General features: G+C 48.3%; 1 protein-coding gene across 1 annotated transcript; it reads left to right on the top strand.

Annotated features, from left to right (window-relative positions):
- The first annotated feature begins 505 nt into the window (after positions 1–505).
- On the top strand, positions 506–18,296 carry CDC34 (cell division cycle 34, ubiqiutin conjugating enzyme). The gene is made up of 5 exons (XM_060275336.1): positions 506–863; positions 11,316–11,402; positions 12,131–12,228; positions 14,965–15,099; positions 17,891–18,296. Exons 1-5 carry the CDS (start codon positions 687–689, stop codon positions 18,099–18,101), a joined length of 708 nt encoding a protein of 235 aa, XP_060131319.1. The 5' UTR covers positions 506–686; the 3' UTR covers positions 18,102–18,296.
- The last annotated feature ends 631 nt before the right edge of the window (positions 18,297–18,927 follow it).

Below are 18,927 nucleotides of genomic sequence, written 5' to 3'. Positions count from 1 at the left end.
CACACATAAAGCTTTTTGTAGTTTATCTGGACTTTCATAATTTTTGTAAGCTACTTTTGAGCCCCAGTCTAGGGAAGAGGTAGATTAGACGAAATAATAATGATGATAATTCAATTCATGCCTTGATTACAAAGAAGGCAAAAGAAAAAAACCTTTACAAAAAGAATAAAGCATTGAAATCGTCAGTAAAACAAAAACAAAAAACTAGATTTTAAACAGCCATTGAAAGCATTTAGGTAATAAAAAACACAGAGAGATAAGAGAGAAATTCACAAGACAGTTCCCTGCTTATTTGTTTGTCTTTATGTTCAATACATGCGGAAGCCTCTCCTCGCAAAGCCTCATGGGAAATGCAGTTCTCACCCTCCGGTCCCGCCCTCTTTCCCCCTCCGGAGACGCCACTCATTGGTAGCCGTGCGTGATGGGCGGAGAAGAGAGGGCGTGTCGCCGCCGCCGCGCCGCCTACAGGGGAGGAACTACGCCTCCCAAGCGGCCCCGCGCGCGCTCTCTGTTGTTATCGTCGCCGACGCCGCCGACGCCGTTCCAGTAGCTCGAGCCCCTCCGCGGCGCTCTTTCGGGTCCGCAGCGGCCTTCTCTCCCCTCCCCCGTCACGCTCCTCCTCTCCCCGGGCCGCGCCGCTCACGCGAGCCCCCGGCTTCACCCGAGGCCTACCCGTCCCTCCGACCATGGCGCGGCCGTCCGTGCCCAGCTCGCAGAAGGCGCTGCTGCTGGAGCTGAAGGGGCTCCAGGAGGAGCCCGTGGAGGGTTTCCGCGTCAGCCTGGTGGACGAGGGGGACCTCTACAACTGGGAGGTGGCCATCTTTGGGCCCCCCAACACCCACTACGAGGGGGGCTACTTCAAGGTGAGACGGCGGGGGGGGGGCGGGGGTGGAAACACACGGGGGTTGTGCCCTACTCCAGAGGAGACCCACTTTAAAGTAGAAGGAAGTGGCTGGTTTGGGTCCTTTGGCCTCCAAGTGGGTCTACTCTGAGGCAGGGCGAGTTTTACTCCAGAGGAGACCCACTGAAAGGAAAAGGATGTGACTGATTTGGGTCTACTGTAAAGCAGGGCGAGTGTGAGTCCTACTCCAGAGGAGACCCACTGAAAGTAGAGGGAAGTGGCTGGTTTGGGTCCTTTGGCCTCCAAGTGGGTCTACTCTGAGGCAGGGCGAGTTTTACTCCAGAGGAGACCCACTGAAAGGAAAAGGATGTGGCTGATTTGGGTAAAGCAGGGCGACTGTTAGTCCTGATCCAGAGGAGGACCACTGAAAGTAGAGGGAAGTGGCTGATTTGGATCCTTTGGCTTCCAAGAGTTTCTGCTCTAAAGCAGGGTGAGTTTTACTCCAGAGGAGACCCGCTGAAAGTAAAAGGATATGGCTGGCATGTGCCCCTTGATTTCATGGTTCCACTCTGGAGCAGGATGATCTGTAACCCTGCTCCAGAGTAATGAATGGGCATGGCTTAGTGGCCTGCTCTGGAGTATTAGGTTTTGCCTCAATATTCCCATTACATTAACTTGGGGCCAGTGTCCTCAACTGGGTCTGCCCTAAAGCGGGGCAGGTTTTAGCCAGTGTTCGTCCTACACCAGAGGAGACCCATTGAAGGTAAAAGGATGTGGTTGGCTTGGGGCCCATGGACTTCAGCTAGTCTGCTGTGATGGAGAAGTTGGACCCAGTGTTAGTTCTGCCCCAGAGTAGACCCCTTGAAATTAAAGAACAAGGGTGACTTTGGTCCACTCACTTCAGTGGGCCTGCTTTGGAGTAAAACAATATGTACCCAGAGTGGAGCCATTGTGATTAATGGACGTTGCTGGAGTTTAGACAAGTTCGTGTTAGTCCCAAAGCGATTCCTCTCATTTTAGGGAAGAGTTGTATCCAGTGTTAGTCATGTTCAGAGTAGAGAGCCATTGAAATCAAAACTATGAGCAACAGAAGAATGGCGTGACTTAGCAGAGCTAATGGCCCATCTAGGTTAGCATCCTGTTTTCACAATGAGGAACCAAATGCCCATTTTGGGGAGACAAACACTTTGTATTTCCCAACAAGAGGCAGTCAGAGCCATACTGCCTGGACCTCAGAGGTAGAGCATAGCCATGAGGCATTGTAATTCCTCTATGAATTTGTCCAGTCCTCTTTTAAAACCCTCCAAGTCTGCGGCTGCCACTGTCTCCTGCGGGAGTGAGTTCCATGGGTTAACTATCCGGTGGGTGAATAAGTCCTCCTTCTTACCTGTCCTTAATCTTCTAACTGTTCAGTTTCATTGGAGTTATAGCATTAGGGGGGGGGAGTATCTGTCTACTTCCTCTATGCCATGCATTTTTTTTTTACAATCTTGAGTCATGTCTCCTCTTGCTCGCCTTCTCTCTGAACTTAAAAAGTAAATAGACCTTATTAAAATTTACAAGTGAAACTCGTGCATAAATTCTAAACTTAGGGTTTTGTCCAACTAGACTACACTTGGAGCAGACCATTTGAAAATAATTGGCCTAAGTTAATTGGGTCTGCTTGGGGTAGGACTTAAAAGACAGCAATTTTAAGGGTATAGTCATACTGTTGAGTAGAACCATTAAACTTAATGAATATGGCCAGGTCATATTCAAGAGTAGACCTGTTGAAATGAATGGTCTCGAGTTAGCCATGATGAACTTACTCGAGAGTGTGACTCTCCATGTAATACTAACTGTGGGTTATATCCAACATTAGTCAAAGCTATTGAAATTAACAAACACGGCTAATTTAGCTCGATTAATTTCAATGAGCCTGTATCTGGGAGCCTTGGTGTATACCAGGCATCCCCAAACTTCGGCCCTCCAGATGTTTTGGACTACAATTCCCATCATCCCTGACCACTGATCCTGATAGCTAGGGATCATGGGAGTTGTAGGCCAAAACATCTGGAGGGCCACAGTTTGGGGATGCCTGGTGTATACTCACTGAAATCGGGTTAGTCATGATGAACTTAATTCAGGGTTAACATCATTTCACCGGGTCGACTCTGCATATGATTCCCCCCCTCTAGCTACAACTTTATAAATATATGCAAATAATCCTAATGTGTGCACACTAAACGGAAATCATTGATAAGTCTTATTTCCGAGTCAATATGCATGACATTGCACTGCAAGTGTATTTTATTGCTGTTATTTATAAATTTCCTTTTACATGCGCGTCAAGGTGATTTGCAGGCATGCCATACAGACCACTAAAAATAGCTTAAAAACAGGAAAAAATAACAACAGCCAGTAGCCACAGGTTTGAAATCTACACAAATGGAAACCTAAGTCAGAGGCCTTTTCACCCAGCTGTAAAAGCCTGTCAAAACAAAAAGGTATTTAATTGTTTCTGGAAAGTGCAGGTAGTAATAATTATTACCCACCCACCCCGGCCCATCTGCCTGGGTGGCCCCAGCCACCCTGGGCAGCTTCAACACAATATAAAAACATAATAAAACATCAAATCTTAAAAACGTCCCTATCCGGGGCTGCTTTCAGATGTTGTATAGTTGCTTATCTGTTTGACATGTGATGGAAGGGCATTCCATAGGGCTGGCACCACCACCGATGAGGCCTCTGCCTGGTTCCGCCCAACCTCGCAGTGTGGGAACCACCAGAAGACCCAGGGGGTGGGCCTCAGTGTCCAAACAGTGTTAGAAACTGGGATAGAAAAGCTAGGAGCCAAATAGCTCCTAGGACCTGGGTTGTGGGCACCAAAACAGAATATCTAGCCACCATTTGGGGAGGAAGGTCAGCAAATACTTCGAGACTTCAAAGCACATACATTTCAGTAATCCTTCCTTGAGTGTCAGCCAGGCGCAAAAAATAAAAATGGCACCCAGACTTTTGGAGGTGCTCGCAAACGGAGGATCTTTAGGTGCGAAATGCTCCTGGCGCCCTGCTAATTTCGAACCCTGGGTCCAAGCAGAACAACGGGGGGGGGTCAGGGGTGCTAACTTGAATAAAATATTGTGGGGGGCCAGATAAGCCCCGCCCTGCATAATCATCACATGACACTGTGCACACACACCATTTGAATGGGAATGCCTATCAATTTTGCAGGGGCCCAAATTTTTTATCGTGGGGGTGGAAGCCCCCATGGCCCCTTGGGGTTGGCTCCTTTGATGGGGGTGGAGACTACAGGGTCAAGGCCGTTTAGGACATTAAAGGTCGGCACCAGCACTTTGAATTGCACTCGGAAACAGACTGGGAACCAATGTAGATCATTTAGGGCCAGTGTTATATGGTCCCCGGTGGCCGTTCGCAGTCACCGGCCCGGCAGCCGCATTCTGGGTTAGTTGTAGTTTCCGAGGCACCTTCAAAGGCAGCCCCACGTAGAGTTGATTGCAGTAGTCCAAGCGGGAGATAACCAGAGCATGCACCACTTCTTGTGAGACAGAGCTCAGATAATGGGCTCCTCTCATATCTCGGTAGGGATGCTGTTTTCACATAATAGTGTGGTTTCTCAAGTAACCTAGTCGTGAGCTGCATAGGCCTTTATGAATTAGTACCAAAATCTGGAACTTGAGGAAACCCAGCAATGCCCAATGTTGACAGAGATTAATTTTAAAACATCTTAAGTTCTAAGATTGAAGTCTTCTGCCTGCTTTCCTGGAAGGCTGCCCTGGTGAATACAGTAGGCTTCCTTCTGAGTCAACACACCCTGGATGGCTCTCTTGGTACGTAGAAGTAAAACTAAGTTTATAAGAAGAGGCTTCCTGGATCAGACAACTGGCCCCTTTTAGTCCAGCTTCCTGTCCTCATATTGGCCACCCAGATGCCTCCAAGCAGGACCTGAGTGCAACATTAAGGAGAGTCCACTAATGTTCCAGCGTTTACCACCAGGAATTTCTTCCTGGTGTTTAGTCAGAATCTCTTTCCCCAGCATTCAGAAACACTCTTCTTCCTGTGACATTGAACTAGATGTCGACATAGCTAAACAGGAGTGCCGGTTATCCCCATAAATAAACAGGCACGTAGATATCCAAACAGGAAGCACGTAAGTACAGATTTCGTTGCATAAATAGGAAAGATTTTTTTTTTATAATGCATATTATTAAAACATCTAGGCTGTTTTCCCACCCTGTGAGCCTTCCAGGCAGTGTACGAAAATATTCATTAAAAAATAAACAAACATTAATCCTCACTATTAAAAACAACAAAGGAGCAGAATTGGTTTTATTTTATTTATTTATTTTGTCCCGTTTGCCAGCCACTTCTCACGAACCACCTCAAAGGGATTTCGCAGTAAAAGCACCAACCGTTTTATTTTTATTTTCCTTTCAAAATATGTGTAAAAACGGTTAGACGATTCCATTCACAAAATAATTTAAAACGCTGCTGTGCGGCGAAGCGATTTCACACCTGATATACAGAATGGGAAGGGGGAAAGCAGAAGACAGAGGCAGCAACCTCAGTAAAGCAGAGCTAGTTGCTTAACCAGAATTGCAGGCCCATTGAAATATAGAAGTAGAATGGTAAACAGTAAAGGTAAATATAGAAATGTCTAAATATGAACAGTGTTGTAAATAGCCACACACTGTGAAGTGAATATCCAGAGGGGAAATATATTAAGTGTAGGAACTATAAAGCGTGCCAGTAAAGAGGTAAACAGACTTTGGGGCTGCCAATCCAGGGCATGGGTCCTTGCTAAGTATGTTTCTGTGAATTCCTATTCTGAGTATTTCGAATTCTGATCATAAGCAGTCTGCTCAAGGATGTGCTGAGAAGCCTGGTTTTCTCGCCTTCCAAGGTGACCTAAATAATAGGTATATAACAAGAAGTACCCCACAGTAGTGCCAAAAAAGGAGATCCGTTTTTCGCAGTTACTGAAGAGTCATTGCTTTTTGTTAATGTCCCAACATGATTCATCCCCTAAAGGCCTTACTCAGGGGCCTTTTCTACGGAAAAAAAGAGAAGACAAGAATTAATAAACACTCCTTAGAACTCATTTTAAAAACGATCTGCAAAGCCACACATTTATAAAACCCTGATTTTCTCCATTCCCTCATCAACATTTTTCACATTAAAACTTACTAGAAAACTCCTACCAAATGGGATTGCTTGTCCCGTGTACACAGGGTTTACTCATAAGTAGCTCAGTGCAAAACTCCCAAAGGACCTGCAGGGAAAAAATAAAATAAAGCAGGGGTCAGCAAACTTTTTCGGCAGGGGGCCGGTCCACTATCCCTCAGACCCTGTGGGGGGGCCGGACTATATTTTGAAAAAATATATGAATGAATTCCTATGCCCCACAAATAACCCAGATATGCATTTTAAATAAAAGGACACATTCTACTCATGTAAAAACACCAGGCAGGCCCTACAAATAACACAGAGATGCATTTTAAATAAAAGGACACATTCTACTCATGTAAAAACATGCTGATTCCCGGATCATTCGCGGGCCAGATTTAGAAGGCGATTGGGCCGCATCCGGCCCCCGGGCCTTAGTTTGAGGACCCCTGAAATAAAGGAACATATAGCCCAGGCATGTCTAAAGTCCGACCAGGGGGGGCCTAATCCGACCCGCTGACTGATTTAATCCGGCCCCTGTGGCAGTTTATTTCCTTTGGTAAAATCCCCCCCCAAAAAAAAAAATTCATAAAAAATAGCTCAACAACAACTTCAATCCTAAACAAAGGTCAACAACTTTGGCCGGCCCTCACATGTGTTCACTTAATCAGATCTGACCCTCTTTGGAAATTATTTGGACACCCCTGGTGTAGGCCAAACAAACGCTCAGCTTCTTTCTCGTGTTTGTGGCATTTTTTTCAGTGCCATTTAACAGATTGTTTAGCATATTCTAGATATGTTTTTAAAGCAAATTGATTTGCTGCAAAAGCTGGACATCTCTCAATCTTTGACATTGTAGTTCTAGTCAGTCAGTGCACTTCTCAGTAACACCAGGGCTTTTAGTATTTATCTCATTCCAAATATTTAAATACTGTAATACTATTTCCCCATTTCCTTGGGTCTCCAGCTGTATTTGGACTACGGTTCCCATCATCCCTGACCACTGGTCCTGATAGCTAGGGATGATGGGAGTTGTTGTCTAAAAACAGCTGAAGACCCAAGGTTGGGAAACACTGTTCTACAGCCCTTTAAATGTGTCTGTGGGAAGGGTGTGCGTGTGTGTGTTGTTATTTTTATCCTGTATTTTATTCTGTGAACTTCCCTGAGACCAAATGACGAAGGGTGTATATACATCTAACAAAAAATAATAACTCCTCCAACCCCCTGAACTTCTCTTTCCCTGAAAAGTTACAAACTTGTGGAACCGCCCTTCCCAGTAATAATGGAAATAATAATAATTTATTATTTATACCCCGCCCATCTGGCTGGGTTTCCCCAGCCACTTTGGGCGGCTTACAACAGAAAAATGAAATAAAATAATCTATTAAACATTAAAAGCCTCGCTCCCTAAACGAGGCTGCCTTCAGATGTCTTCTAAAAATCTGGTAGCTGTTTTTTTCTTTGACATATGATGGGTCCCACCACCGAGAAGGCCCAACTGACTTGGGCAATTCTTTTGTGTCTTCCCATTTTATTTTCACCAGCATGGTAATGAGGTCTGGAGTAATTCACCCCTTCCCGAAAACTGGGCAGAGGCTTTTTCTTCTTCTTCCTGGGTGTATGTTTAGTAGGTCATAGGGATCCACAGGAAATAAACAAACAAGCTTCTTCCTCTGAGCCAATTTTGGCCCAGGAAGCTACTTTGGGTAGGTTTATGAGCCTGTTTTGCAACTCTGAGGTTCCTGCCCATCTGCCCTTTTTTGCCTCACCCCCCGACAAACCTGTCTGAGTCAGATCAGGAGTTGACTGAGATCAGGTGGCTTGGGTGTTGTTTCTTGGCAGATCTCCTAAAACCTAAGCCCTAGGGCTCGCCCCTGGATGACACCAACGTATGGGGGTGACGTCTCTTGTTTCGTCGTGTAGATGATAATATCAAGCAACACTAGCAATAAGATGAGTTTCAGTCCTATGCCTGTCGGCTCAGAAGCAAGCCTGTTGGAGTTTTACATGGCTTCCTTCCAGGAATCCTTGCATGCCGTCATCCTCGCATGCTGTTAAATAATTCCTAGCAAAGTTATTTACATGGTGTTGGCTAGCTACCTTGGGACATCTCTCTAAGTTAGGCCAGTAGTACTATCCTAATATGGCTAAGGGAGCAGGTGGCACTGTGGTCTAAACCATGGAGCTTCTTGGGCTTGCCGATCGGAAGGTTCGAATCCCCGCGACGGGGTGAGCTCACGTCGCTCCATCCCAGTTCCTGCCAATCTCGGAGTTTGAAAGAACGCCAGTGCAAGTAGATAAATAGGTACCAATGTGGTGGGAAAGTAAATGGCTTTTCTGTGTGCTCTGGTTTCCGTCACGGTGTCCCGTTGCACCAGAAGCTGTTTAGTCCTGCTGGCCACGTGACCTGGAAAGCTGTCTGCGGACAAACGCCAGCTCCCTCGGCCCGAAAGCGAGATGAATGCCGCAACCCCATAGTCGCATTCGACTGGACTTAACCATCCAGGGGTCCTTTACCTTCTTTTTTCCTGTACCAAATATTGTTGGTAGGAGGGCTGAGGCAAAGAGAAGGCCTTAAGACCAAGCGGTGAGTTTGCAGTTGATGGGACAATTGTGATTCGCACCCGTGGCCACTCTTCATCTGTTTTAGGATTTTTTCAGTTGGGCTTCCCCCCCCCCCACTCTGTCCCTGTAAAGCAAACTTGAGGGCCCTCAGGACACTCTGGACATTTGAAAATCTCGCCTCTCATCACCAGTCCTGCTTTACACCCTCACTGAGTTCTTTTTGCCTGGGTGGGATGTATTGCTGTTGTCCGGAGGGAATTCCACAGTTTAACTCTGCGTACCATATTTTCCCGTGTATAAGACTAGGTTTTTTTTACTTTAAAATTATGTGGGAAACTGTGGGTCGTCTTATACATGGGGCAATCTCACCCCCATTTTTCTTAAATTGGAGTCCGTAAAAATAATAGGGGGTGTCTTATACATGAAAGACTCTTGAGAGTCCCATGGACTGCAAGAAGATCAAACCTATCCATTCTTAAGGAAATCAGCCCTGAGTGCTCCCTGGAAGGACAGGTCGTGAAGCTGAGGCTCCAATACTTTGGCCACCTCATGAGAAGAGAAGAATCCTTGGAAAAGACCCTGATGTTGGGAAAGATTGAGGGCACTAGGAGAAGGGGACGACAGAGGACAAGATGGTTGGACAGTGTTCTCGAAGCTACGAACATGAGTTTGACCAAAGTGCGGGAGGCAGTGCAAGACAGGAGTGCCTGGCCTGCTATGGTCCATGGGGTCACAAAGAGTCGGACACGACTAAACGACTAAACAACAATATACATGAAAAAATATGTTAAGTCCTTCCTTTGACCTGTCCTAAATTCCCCAGCATTCAGCTTCACTGAATGTCCACACTTTCTAGTGTTATGGCGATGGAGAACTTTCTCTTTTGGCTTTCTCCAATGTCATGCATGACTTTAGAAATGTCTGTCTGTTGCTTCTTTCTCGCTTTTCAAAAGTCCCAAATGCTGCAACCTTTCCCATAGGGGAGGAATGTTTCGTCATCAGACCTGGAGCATTCCCTCTGGGGAAGGGAGACAGATAAAACAGCCTCCATCCGAAAAAACGGCGCTCGCGTGTATCTTTCCAGGTGCCTCTCCGAGAACAAAAGGTTTTATTCTGCCAACCTTCCCCTCTGTTTGATTTTTGTCTGCGTGGCTTTCCCCTGCATTGTTCCGGGCAGGTCTCCCTCTCCAGTTGGAAAGCTTTCTCGAAACGCTGGTGTGCCCACCAGCTGGTTCACCCTCATCCTCCCCTACCCATGCTCTTGTGCCATGAGGGCCATGTCCCACCCCTGTTTCATAGAACCATAGAATTGTAGACTTGGGTGGGTCCCCCGAGGGACATCTAGCCCAACCTCTTTCAATGCAGCAGTGGCAGGTCAGTCTTCCAGGCTGAACCCTCCTTCCTTTTATTTATCACATCTCTGTCCCAACTTTCCTCCAAGGCAGGAGTCAGCAAACTTTTTCAGCAAGGGGCCGGTCCATTGTCCCTCAGACCTTGCGGGGGGCTGGGTTATATTTTGAAAAACAAAACAAAACGAATTCCTACGCCCCACAAATAACCCAGAGATGCATTTTAAATAAAAGCACACATTCTACTCATGCAAAAACAAGCGGATTCCCGGACCATCCGTGGGCCGGATTTAGAAGGCGATTGAGCCGAATCCGGCCCCCAGGCCTTAGTTTGCCTACCCATGCTCCAAGAAGCTGTGCATGGCTCTCCTTGATTTTTAGTCTCACAACAACCCTCTGAGGTTGGCTGGGCTAAGAGGCCGTGATTGGCCCAAGAGCTCCGTGGCCGAGTGGGGATTTGAACCACAGCCTCCTGGGTCCTAGCCAGACCTTTTGATTTCTCCTATTTGTGTCTGGCAACATTCTGCAGCTCAGCCCCTTTATGGCACAAGAGGGGGAAGCCCCAACATACACACTCTCTTGTCTCTCTCTGCAAAGTAGCAAAAGCTTGGTTGCCCGGAGGCGGCTCTTGCTTGGCACAGGGAAAGAGCTCCCAACGAGCCCGAGCAGGTCGCATGCTCTGTCACGGCCGAGGCAAACCAGGGTGAGGCTCGAAACTGGGGTGGCTTCGGAAGAAGTTGAGGCAGGGAGTGCCCGTGCCGATGGTTACCGTGCGCGACTCAGCTGTGCACACAACAAACGGGGGATTGCCTATGAGAGAAAGCGGCGGGCCTTGGGTCTGTGAGCCGCCATGTGTCCAGGAGCCTTCCCCAGCCATTGGCTGAGTTGCTGTGATGTCATGGAGTGTTCGCAAGCGCCCTGGGCAGTGGTGTTACTCCTCTGAGGAAAGTGGGGTTTTCCTGGAGACTTTTGGCACAATTGTGTGCTGAATTTCACATTTGTTTGCACTTGGTTGCAGCGTCTAAAAATTCGCCAGGCGCGTTTTGCTACTGGGGCAGGTCCACTTGCGACCGCGTAGAGCATGGGTAGGCAAACTAAGGCCCGGGGGCAGGATCCAGCCCAATCGCCTTCTAAATCCATCCTGCGGACGGCCCGGGAATCAGCATGTTTTAATCAGAGTGTCCTTTTATTTAAAATGCATCTCTGGGTTATTTGTGGGGCCTGTCCGGTGTTTTTACACGAGTAGAATGTGTGCCAGCACTTTGAATTGGGCCCAGAAACCCATTGGCAAACGGTGCAGTTGGGTGCAGGGCAGGCCACCTGCAATTCTAACCTTCTTGTTCATTGCTGCTTCCCCAACCCCTGACAGCTCTCCCGTTCTCTGTTCTCCGCAGGCTCGTCTCCGATTCCCTATCGACTACCCTTATTCACCACCCACCTTCCGGTTCCTGACCAAAATGTGGCATCCAAACATATACGAGGTATGGTGGCACACTGGGACATGGGCGTCAAGCTGGGATGCCTTGCTGGACAAACACAAACACACACTATTTTTCCACGTATAAAATGATTTACTTATTTTTTTGGTTTTAAAAAATTCAGTCAACAATTAGGGGTCATCTTCTATACGGGTGGTGATGCACAGGGGTTGGTTCTCAGGGTTTGGCCTGGGCTCAGACTCTTGAAATATGGCAGCCCTAACTTTGGATGACCTCTGCAAACCTGAAGGAGTGTCTCCACCCCCGTCGTTCTACCCAGACACTGAGGTCCAGTGCCGAGGGCCGTCTGGCGGTTCCCTCGCTGCGAGAAGCCAAGTTACAGGGAACCAGGCAGAGGGCCTTCTCGGTGGTGGCGCCCACCCTGTGGAACGCCCTCCCATCAGATGTCAAAGAGAAAAACAACTTCCAGGCTTTTAGAAGACATCTGAAGGCAGCCCTGTTTAGGGAAGCTTTTAATGTGTAATAGATTGTTGTACTGTATTTTAATATTCTGTTGGAAGCCGCGCAGAGTGGCAAGGGAAACCCAGCCAGATGGGCGGGGTATAAATTATTATTATTATTATTAACAACTTTGGCCAGCTTTCTTAAAAAAAAAAAAGCTCAAAGTCGTTCTGCTTGATGTTTAAAATATCAATTTCTTAATTCGGAGTTTCAAAAAAATAGGGGTTGTCACATACATGCAAAAAAATAACGGTATATCCATCTTTCAGACCGGAGACGTTTGCATTTCCATTCTACACCCTCCGGTGGATGACCCACAGAGTGGAGAGCTGCCTTCAGAAAGATGGAATCCCACGCAGAACGTGAGGTGAGGCCTGAGCTGTAGTTATGCTGTCCCTAGTATGTCATCGTAAGATTACCCAACCCTCCCATCATGGGCAAAGTGAAGCAGTCACATCTGCAGGTGACTGATTTAATTGATTGAATTTAAGCTTGCCTTTACCGTAGCAAGGGATGTGGGTGGCGCTGTGGATTAAACCACAGAGCCTAGGGCTTGCTGATCAGAAAGTCGGCCGTTCGAATCCCCACGACAGGGTGAGCTCCCGTTGCTCGGTCCCTGCTCCTGCCAACCTAGCAGTTCGAAAGCACGTCAAAGTGCAAGTAGATAAATAGGTACCGCTCTGGCGGGAAGGTAAATGGCGTTTCCGTGCGCTGCTCTGGTTCACCAGAAGCGGCTTAGTCATGCTGGCCACATGACCCGGAAGCTGTACGCCAGCTCCCTCGGCCAGTAAAGCGAGATGAGCTCCGTGACCCCAGAGTCTGCGACTGGACCTAACGGTCAGGGGTCCTTTTACCTTTACCTTTAAGCTTGCCTAGCAGGGAGGCAGGAAAATCCGGTGGATATTTCCACAGCCAGTGGCCATATTCCTCTGCCCTGGGAGTTGTTGAACCTCTGCCCGTCAACTGTATCACAGCTCTAATTGGCTTTCTCTAATTTGGCATTATGCCCAGATGCCAGATTGGGGTGTGTAGCTATGTGGAGCTGTAGAACCGACTGGGTTTGTCTTCGACAATAAAGAGTAAACTATCTGGCGTGTGCATTCCTTGGCTGGAAAGTGCCCTCGATGACCAACATCTGCTGAATTTAAAGGAGTCTGGGGTTCTGTTTAGATATTTTGGTACTTTAATAAATTAAGGATTCTGGCTTCCATTAGAACCTTTGAGTCCAGTTCAGTGTTAGAAACTTGGAGGTATAAGCTAGCTGGCATGTGGCGCCTTAAACCTAGGTTGCAGTCACCACAGTGGAATGTCTATTCACCAGGGGGTTGGACTAGATGACGCTACAGTTCTATGATCTCAACTGCGTTGCTTGACTGTAGCTTGCTCTTACAACAATTCACTGGTCCCAGCATGCAAGGAGGAGAATCACACCCACTGGAAGCTGAAAATGGTACAGTCATACCTTGGTTATCGAACTTAATCCGTTCCGGGAGTCCATTCGACTCCCGAAACCGTTCGAAAACCGAGGCGCAGCTTCCGATCGGCTGCAGGAACTTCCTGCACTCAAGCAGAAGCCACTTCGGAAGTTCAACTTCCGAAAAACGTTCGCAAACCAAAACACTTACCTCTGGGTTTGCGGTGTTTGGGAGTCGATTTGTTCAGCAAATCTAAGAAGCTACAACTGTTGCTAACCTGGCCCCCAGAAATCTCCACATCATCACAACTGGACCCACACTAATAGCAGAATGTGCCAGGCTAATTCCTGGCCCTGTTGGCTCAGGCCAAAACCCCATCTCATCCTGCTTATCACAGTGGCTGATTGTTGTCGTTTAGTCGTGTACGACTCTTGGTGACCCCATGGACCAGAGCACGCCAGGCACTCCACTCTTCCACTGCCTCCCGCAGTTTGGTCAGACTCATGTTGGTGGCTTTGAGAACACTGTCCAACCATCTCATCCTCTGTCGTCCCCTTCTCCTAGTGCCCTCCATCTTTCCCAACATCAGGGTCTTTTCCAGGGAGTCTTCTCTTCTCATGAGGTGGCCAAAGTCTTGGAGCCTCAGCTTCACGACCTGTCCTTCCAGTGAGCACTCAGGGCTGATTTCCTTCAGAATGGATAGGTTTGATCTTCTTGCAGTCCATGGGACTCTCAAGAGTCTCCTCCAGCACCATCATTCAAAAGCATCAATTCTTCGGCGATCAGTCTTCTTTATGGTCCAGCTCTCACTTCCATACATCACTACTGGGAAAACCATAGCTTTAACTATACGGACCTTTGTTGGCAAGGTGATGTCTCTACTTTTTAAGATGCTGTCTAGGTTTGTGCTCCTGCAGCCAGTCGGAAGCCACGCTGGATGTTCGGCTTCCAAAAATACCGTACTTTTCCGTGTATAAGTCTATGCTTTTTTCCTCTAAAATAATGTTCAAAATCTGGGCTTGTCTCATACATCCCCCCTTTTCTTAAATTGGATTCCCCCAAAATAGGAGGCGTCTTATATATGGGGCGTCTTATAGGCGGAAAATACGGCAGTTCGCACTACTGGGAAAACCATAGCTTTAACTATACGGACCTTTGTAGGCAAGGTGATGTTTCTGCTTTGAAGATGCTGTCTAGGTTTGTCATTGCTTTTCTCCCAAGAAGCAGGCGTCTTTTAATTTCGTGACTGCTGCTGTCACCATCTGCAGTGATCATGGAACCCAAGAAAGTAAAATCTCTCACTGCCTCCATTTCTTTCCCTTCTATTTGCCAGGAGGTGACGGGACCAGTGACCATGATCTTAGTTTTTTTGATGTTGAGCTTCAGACCACATTTTGCGCTCTCCTCTTTCACCCTCATTAAAAGGTTCTTTAATTCCTCCTCACTTTCTGCCATCAAGGTTGTCTCATCAGCATATCTGAGGTTGTTGATATTTCTTCCAGCAATCTTAATTCTGGCTTGGGATTCAGTGGCTGATTAGGTGGGCGCAATCTGCCATTAAGGTTTCTTTCTTTCCTATTGGTTTTCACCTTCCACAACTCTATTCAAGCGCCAGCGACGTCACTGAGATATTGGCACCTCTTCTGCCCTCACCTTGTCATTTGCTTTTCCTCCCCCCCCCCACTCAGGACGATTCTCCTCAGCGTGATCTCGCTGCTCAACGAACCCAACACATTCTCTCCTGCCAACGTTGACGCTTCGGTGATGTACAGGAAGTGGAAGGAGAGCAAAGGCAAAGATCAGGAATACACAGACATCATCAGGTTGGTGGGGGAAGCCCGGCTCTCTGCGTAACTGGGCGCCAGAGATCATTGATGTGCTCCGGTCTTTGCGGACCAGGCTGGAGCTTAGAGAGCGGAATCATTCTGGGCGTTTTCAGGAGGTTACTGAGAAAACGAGCCTGCCCTCACAAGGAGGGTGACCAGGATAATGAGGGGCCTAGGATACAGGTGGGGGACCTCACCCTGGCTCTTACAACATAGGAAGAGCCATCTGGATCCGGCCAATGACCCATCTAGTTCAGCATCCTCTTTTCGCAGTGGCCAACCAGATGCCTGTGCGCAGTGTTAGAAACTGAGATAGGAACGCTAGGAGCTCAGTAGCACCTTAAACCTAGGTTGTGGGCGCAACAACGGAATTCCCAGGTGCGCATTTATTTTTATAACTAGAATACAAAGCTGAAAATGAATGAACTGCAGCTAAAATATTATGTTTATTTTTCGCACAGTCTAGTCCTTCCCCTGCCCGCCCCCCTAATATTCTTAAGAGGGTCTCTTCTCTAGTCTTCAGAGAGTGGCTGGAAGTGGGGAGGCAGCAAAAGGTCCTCCTTTCCTTCCACTCTGCAGTTTTAATCTGAAATATTAGGCCCAGAGCTCAGAAACGACATCTGATGGGAGGGCATTTCATAGGGTGGGTGCCACCACTGAGAAGGCCCTCTGCCTGGTTTCCTGTAACCTCACTTCTTGCAGGGGGGGAACTGCCAGAAGGCCCTTGGCGCTGGACCTCCGTGTCCGGGATGGATGATGGGGGTGGAGACGCTCCTTCAGGGATACTGGGCCGAGACCGTTTAGGGCTTTCAAGGTCAGCACTAACACTTTGAATTGTGCTCGGAAACGTACTGGGAGAGGAAGGGACTTGGGCAGCTGTGGGGAGCCAGGGGCCTTCAGCAGCCGGAGGTGAATCACTGTGCTCATTAGGCCGACATTCCTGTGCAGATCCTGTTCTTGCTAATAGTGGACTCCAGCTTGCTCCATGTAAATCACGGCTGGCTTGCTCCTGTCCTGGTGGGCCATTTGGTCCGATCCTGTACAGTCGTACCTCGGGTTACGAACACCTCGGGTTATGAACTCCACAAACCTGGAAGTATTTTCGCCGTGCGCGTTCTGCGCATGTGCAAAGCGTGGGAATCGTGGGAAGTGCGCATGCACAAAATGGCGCTTTGGGTTACGAACTGCGTCCCGGAATGGATCGTGTTCGTAACCCGAGGTACCACTGTACTTTATCTTGTGGGTACAGTTACATTTGTGGAGAAAAGTCTGAGCTAGGTCTCCGGATTTCTATCCTGTGGCTTCCATCCTCTGTAAAGATGAGCCATGTGCTGCTGGCTAAGAGCCTTTAGGAAGATGGGAAGAGAGCAAAAAGAAGACGATGACTGCTTGACTAGCCCCTTTACAGGGTTTGCTAGGGTCACGCCCATCTACCTGGTCACACAGGGGGAGGAGTCTCCAGAGCAGGTATGACAGGAAGTCCTCACTGTTTGGAGCAACATTCCCCTGTATGTCCACTCTAGGCAACAGGAAATGTTGTGTTTGACTGCTTCAGTTATGATACATCCCACAGATCCAGCACCCCTTAATGCACGGGTGTCAAACACAAGGCCCGGGGGCCAAATCCGGCCCGCCAGACCTCGTCATGTGGCCCGCCGAGCGCCCCAGCCAGCGGGACCCAGCAGTGGGACCTTGCTGCTGAAGCGCAGCGCCAACAAAGCGCCGACAAACAGCTGGGCCCGGGGAAATGCTTTTTGCCCCTGGGTCCCTTCGCGCTCTTTTCTGGCGCTGAATCAAGGCGGCGACCCCCCCTTCCCTTTCTTTCTTCCTCTCTCTCGTTCTTATTCTTTCTTTCCCTCTCCTTCCTTCCTTCTTTATCTCTGTCTTCTCTCCCTCTTTCTTTTTCTTTCCTTCTTTATTCCTTCTTTCCTACTCTTCTTTCTCTCACCTCTTTCCTTCCTCTCTCCCTCCTGCTCCCTCTTTCCTTCCTTCCTTCCTTCCTTACGTCCTTCCCAACTTTCTTCCTCTCCCTCATTCTTATTCTTTCTTTCCCTCTACTTCCTTCCTTCTTTCTCCCTTTCCATCTTCTCTCCCTCTTTCTTTTTCTTTCCTTCTTTATTCCCTTCCTTATTTCCTACTCTTCTTTCTCTCCCCTCTTTCCTTCCTTCCTCTCTCCCTCCCACTGCCTCTTTTCTCCCTCCCTCCCTCCCTCCCTCCCTCCCTCCCCTCCCTCCCCTCCCTCTCCCTCTCCTCAGAAACATAGGATGCTGCTTTATACTTCTGGCCCTTAAACCCTGGAACCAGGAGAGCAGCTCCAGTGAGTCAACCTCAGCCAGTCCCTTTGGTGAAGGGTGGTGGCTCACTGGCAGAACATCTGTCCTGCATGCAGAAGGACCCCAGCATCTCCAGGTACTAGTAGCTCTGCAAAGGTCCTGCATGAAACCCTAGCGAGCCTCCACCACCCAGTGCAGTTACCAAAAATCATTTTTCAATAAATTGTACAATAATTGTACATTTGAATATCTACTTGCCATTATTCTGACTATGTTTCTGCTTTCAGAGCTAGTTATTACTTACATTATTACAAAAAACAGTAATAATTGAATGCAGTGACAATAATTTATGATAATAAAGAGTGGACACATAGTCCTACAGATACAACCGGCCCTTTGAGGGTGACCAAACTGCTGATGCGGCCCCCGATGAATTTGAGTTTGACACCCCTGCCTTAATGCTCTTCCGCCCCCCCGAATCCCTGTTGCAAACGAATGTCTTCCCACCCAACTAGGAAGCAGGTCCTCGGAACCAAGGTGGATGCAGAGCGCGACCAAGTCAAGGTCCCGACGACGCTGGCAGAGTATTGCGTCAAGACCAAGACTCCAGCGCCGGACGAGGGCTCGGACCTCTTCTACGACGACTATTACGAGGACGACGAGATGGACGACGAGGTCAACAGCTGCTACGGGGACGAAGACGATTCCGGCAACGAGGAGTCTTGACGAGGGACACCTCCCCCTCCCCGCCATTCTCCTCAGCCCCCTCTTTTTCTCCGCACCCCCTCTCTGCCCCCTTCCCTCCACCGCTGCCTCCTGCTGCTGCCGCTCCCGATAGTAGCAATAAACTATCTGACTCTTTTACTTGAACCCAGGACGCCACCCGGCTGAGACTCGGAAACAAAGCAAAAAAAAAGAGAACCCTCTCTGGCCCTGAGACGCGAAACAGAACGAAAGAAAAAACTCTACCTCAAAAGGGAGACTCTGCTTCTGCTGGAATTGGGGGTGGGGTGGGGTGGGGGGGTTGCCTGTGTGCAGGGAGGGTTGGCAAATCTACAATTTGGCTTAAAATGCTGTGCGTGGTTTTTTGTGTGTGTGTTGTCGGTTTGTTTGTTTTTGTAAAAAAAAGAAGAAGAAGAAGAAGCTGGGAGGACAGGAGAGGGGAGAGTGTGTTCGTTCCTACCAAGCAGTGGCCAAATCCAGCGGCATCTTCTGCTCCCAGTTAAGAAAGACTGCAAAAAAGGGGGGGGAGGACCTTGTAGCAAGTCCTTTGCGGAGCATTGAGGGTGGGGTGGGGGTTTGGAGGAAGGGCCTGTTTATTTCATTTTATTAGGCCATGTTACTTTTTGGGGAGGGGATTCTTAGTAAGGGCTCTCTAGTTGCATGGGTTGGGGTGGTGGGTGTGGGGAGGATAATATTTTTGCAATCGGCCACACTAAGTCCAGATCGAAAAGTCTCCTCTCCTAGATTGGCCCTGCTGTGTCACCTGCCGCCACTGGGTGGCGCTTGCACACCACCTGCTTCCTGTAGCTTTTGACATCCCCTTTTCCCG

This window comes from Zootoca vivipara, chromosome 6 (assembly GCF_963506605.1).
Source record: "Zootoca vivipara chromosome 6, rZooViv1.1, whole genome shotgun sequence".
NCBI lineage: Eukaryota > Metazoa > Chordata > Lepidosauria > Squamata > Lacertidae > Zootoca > Zootoca vivipara.
Note: the sequence above shows the minus strand (reverse complement) of the source record. Positions and strands in the feature narration are given on the sequence as shown.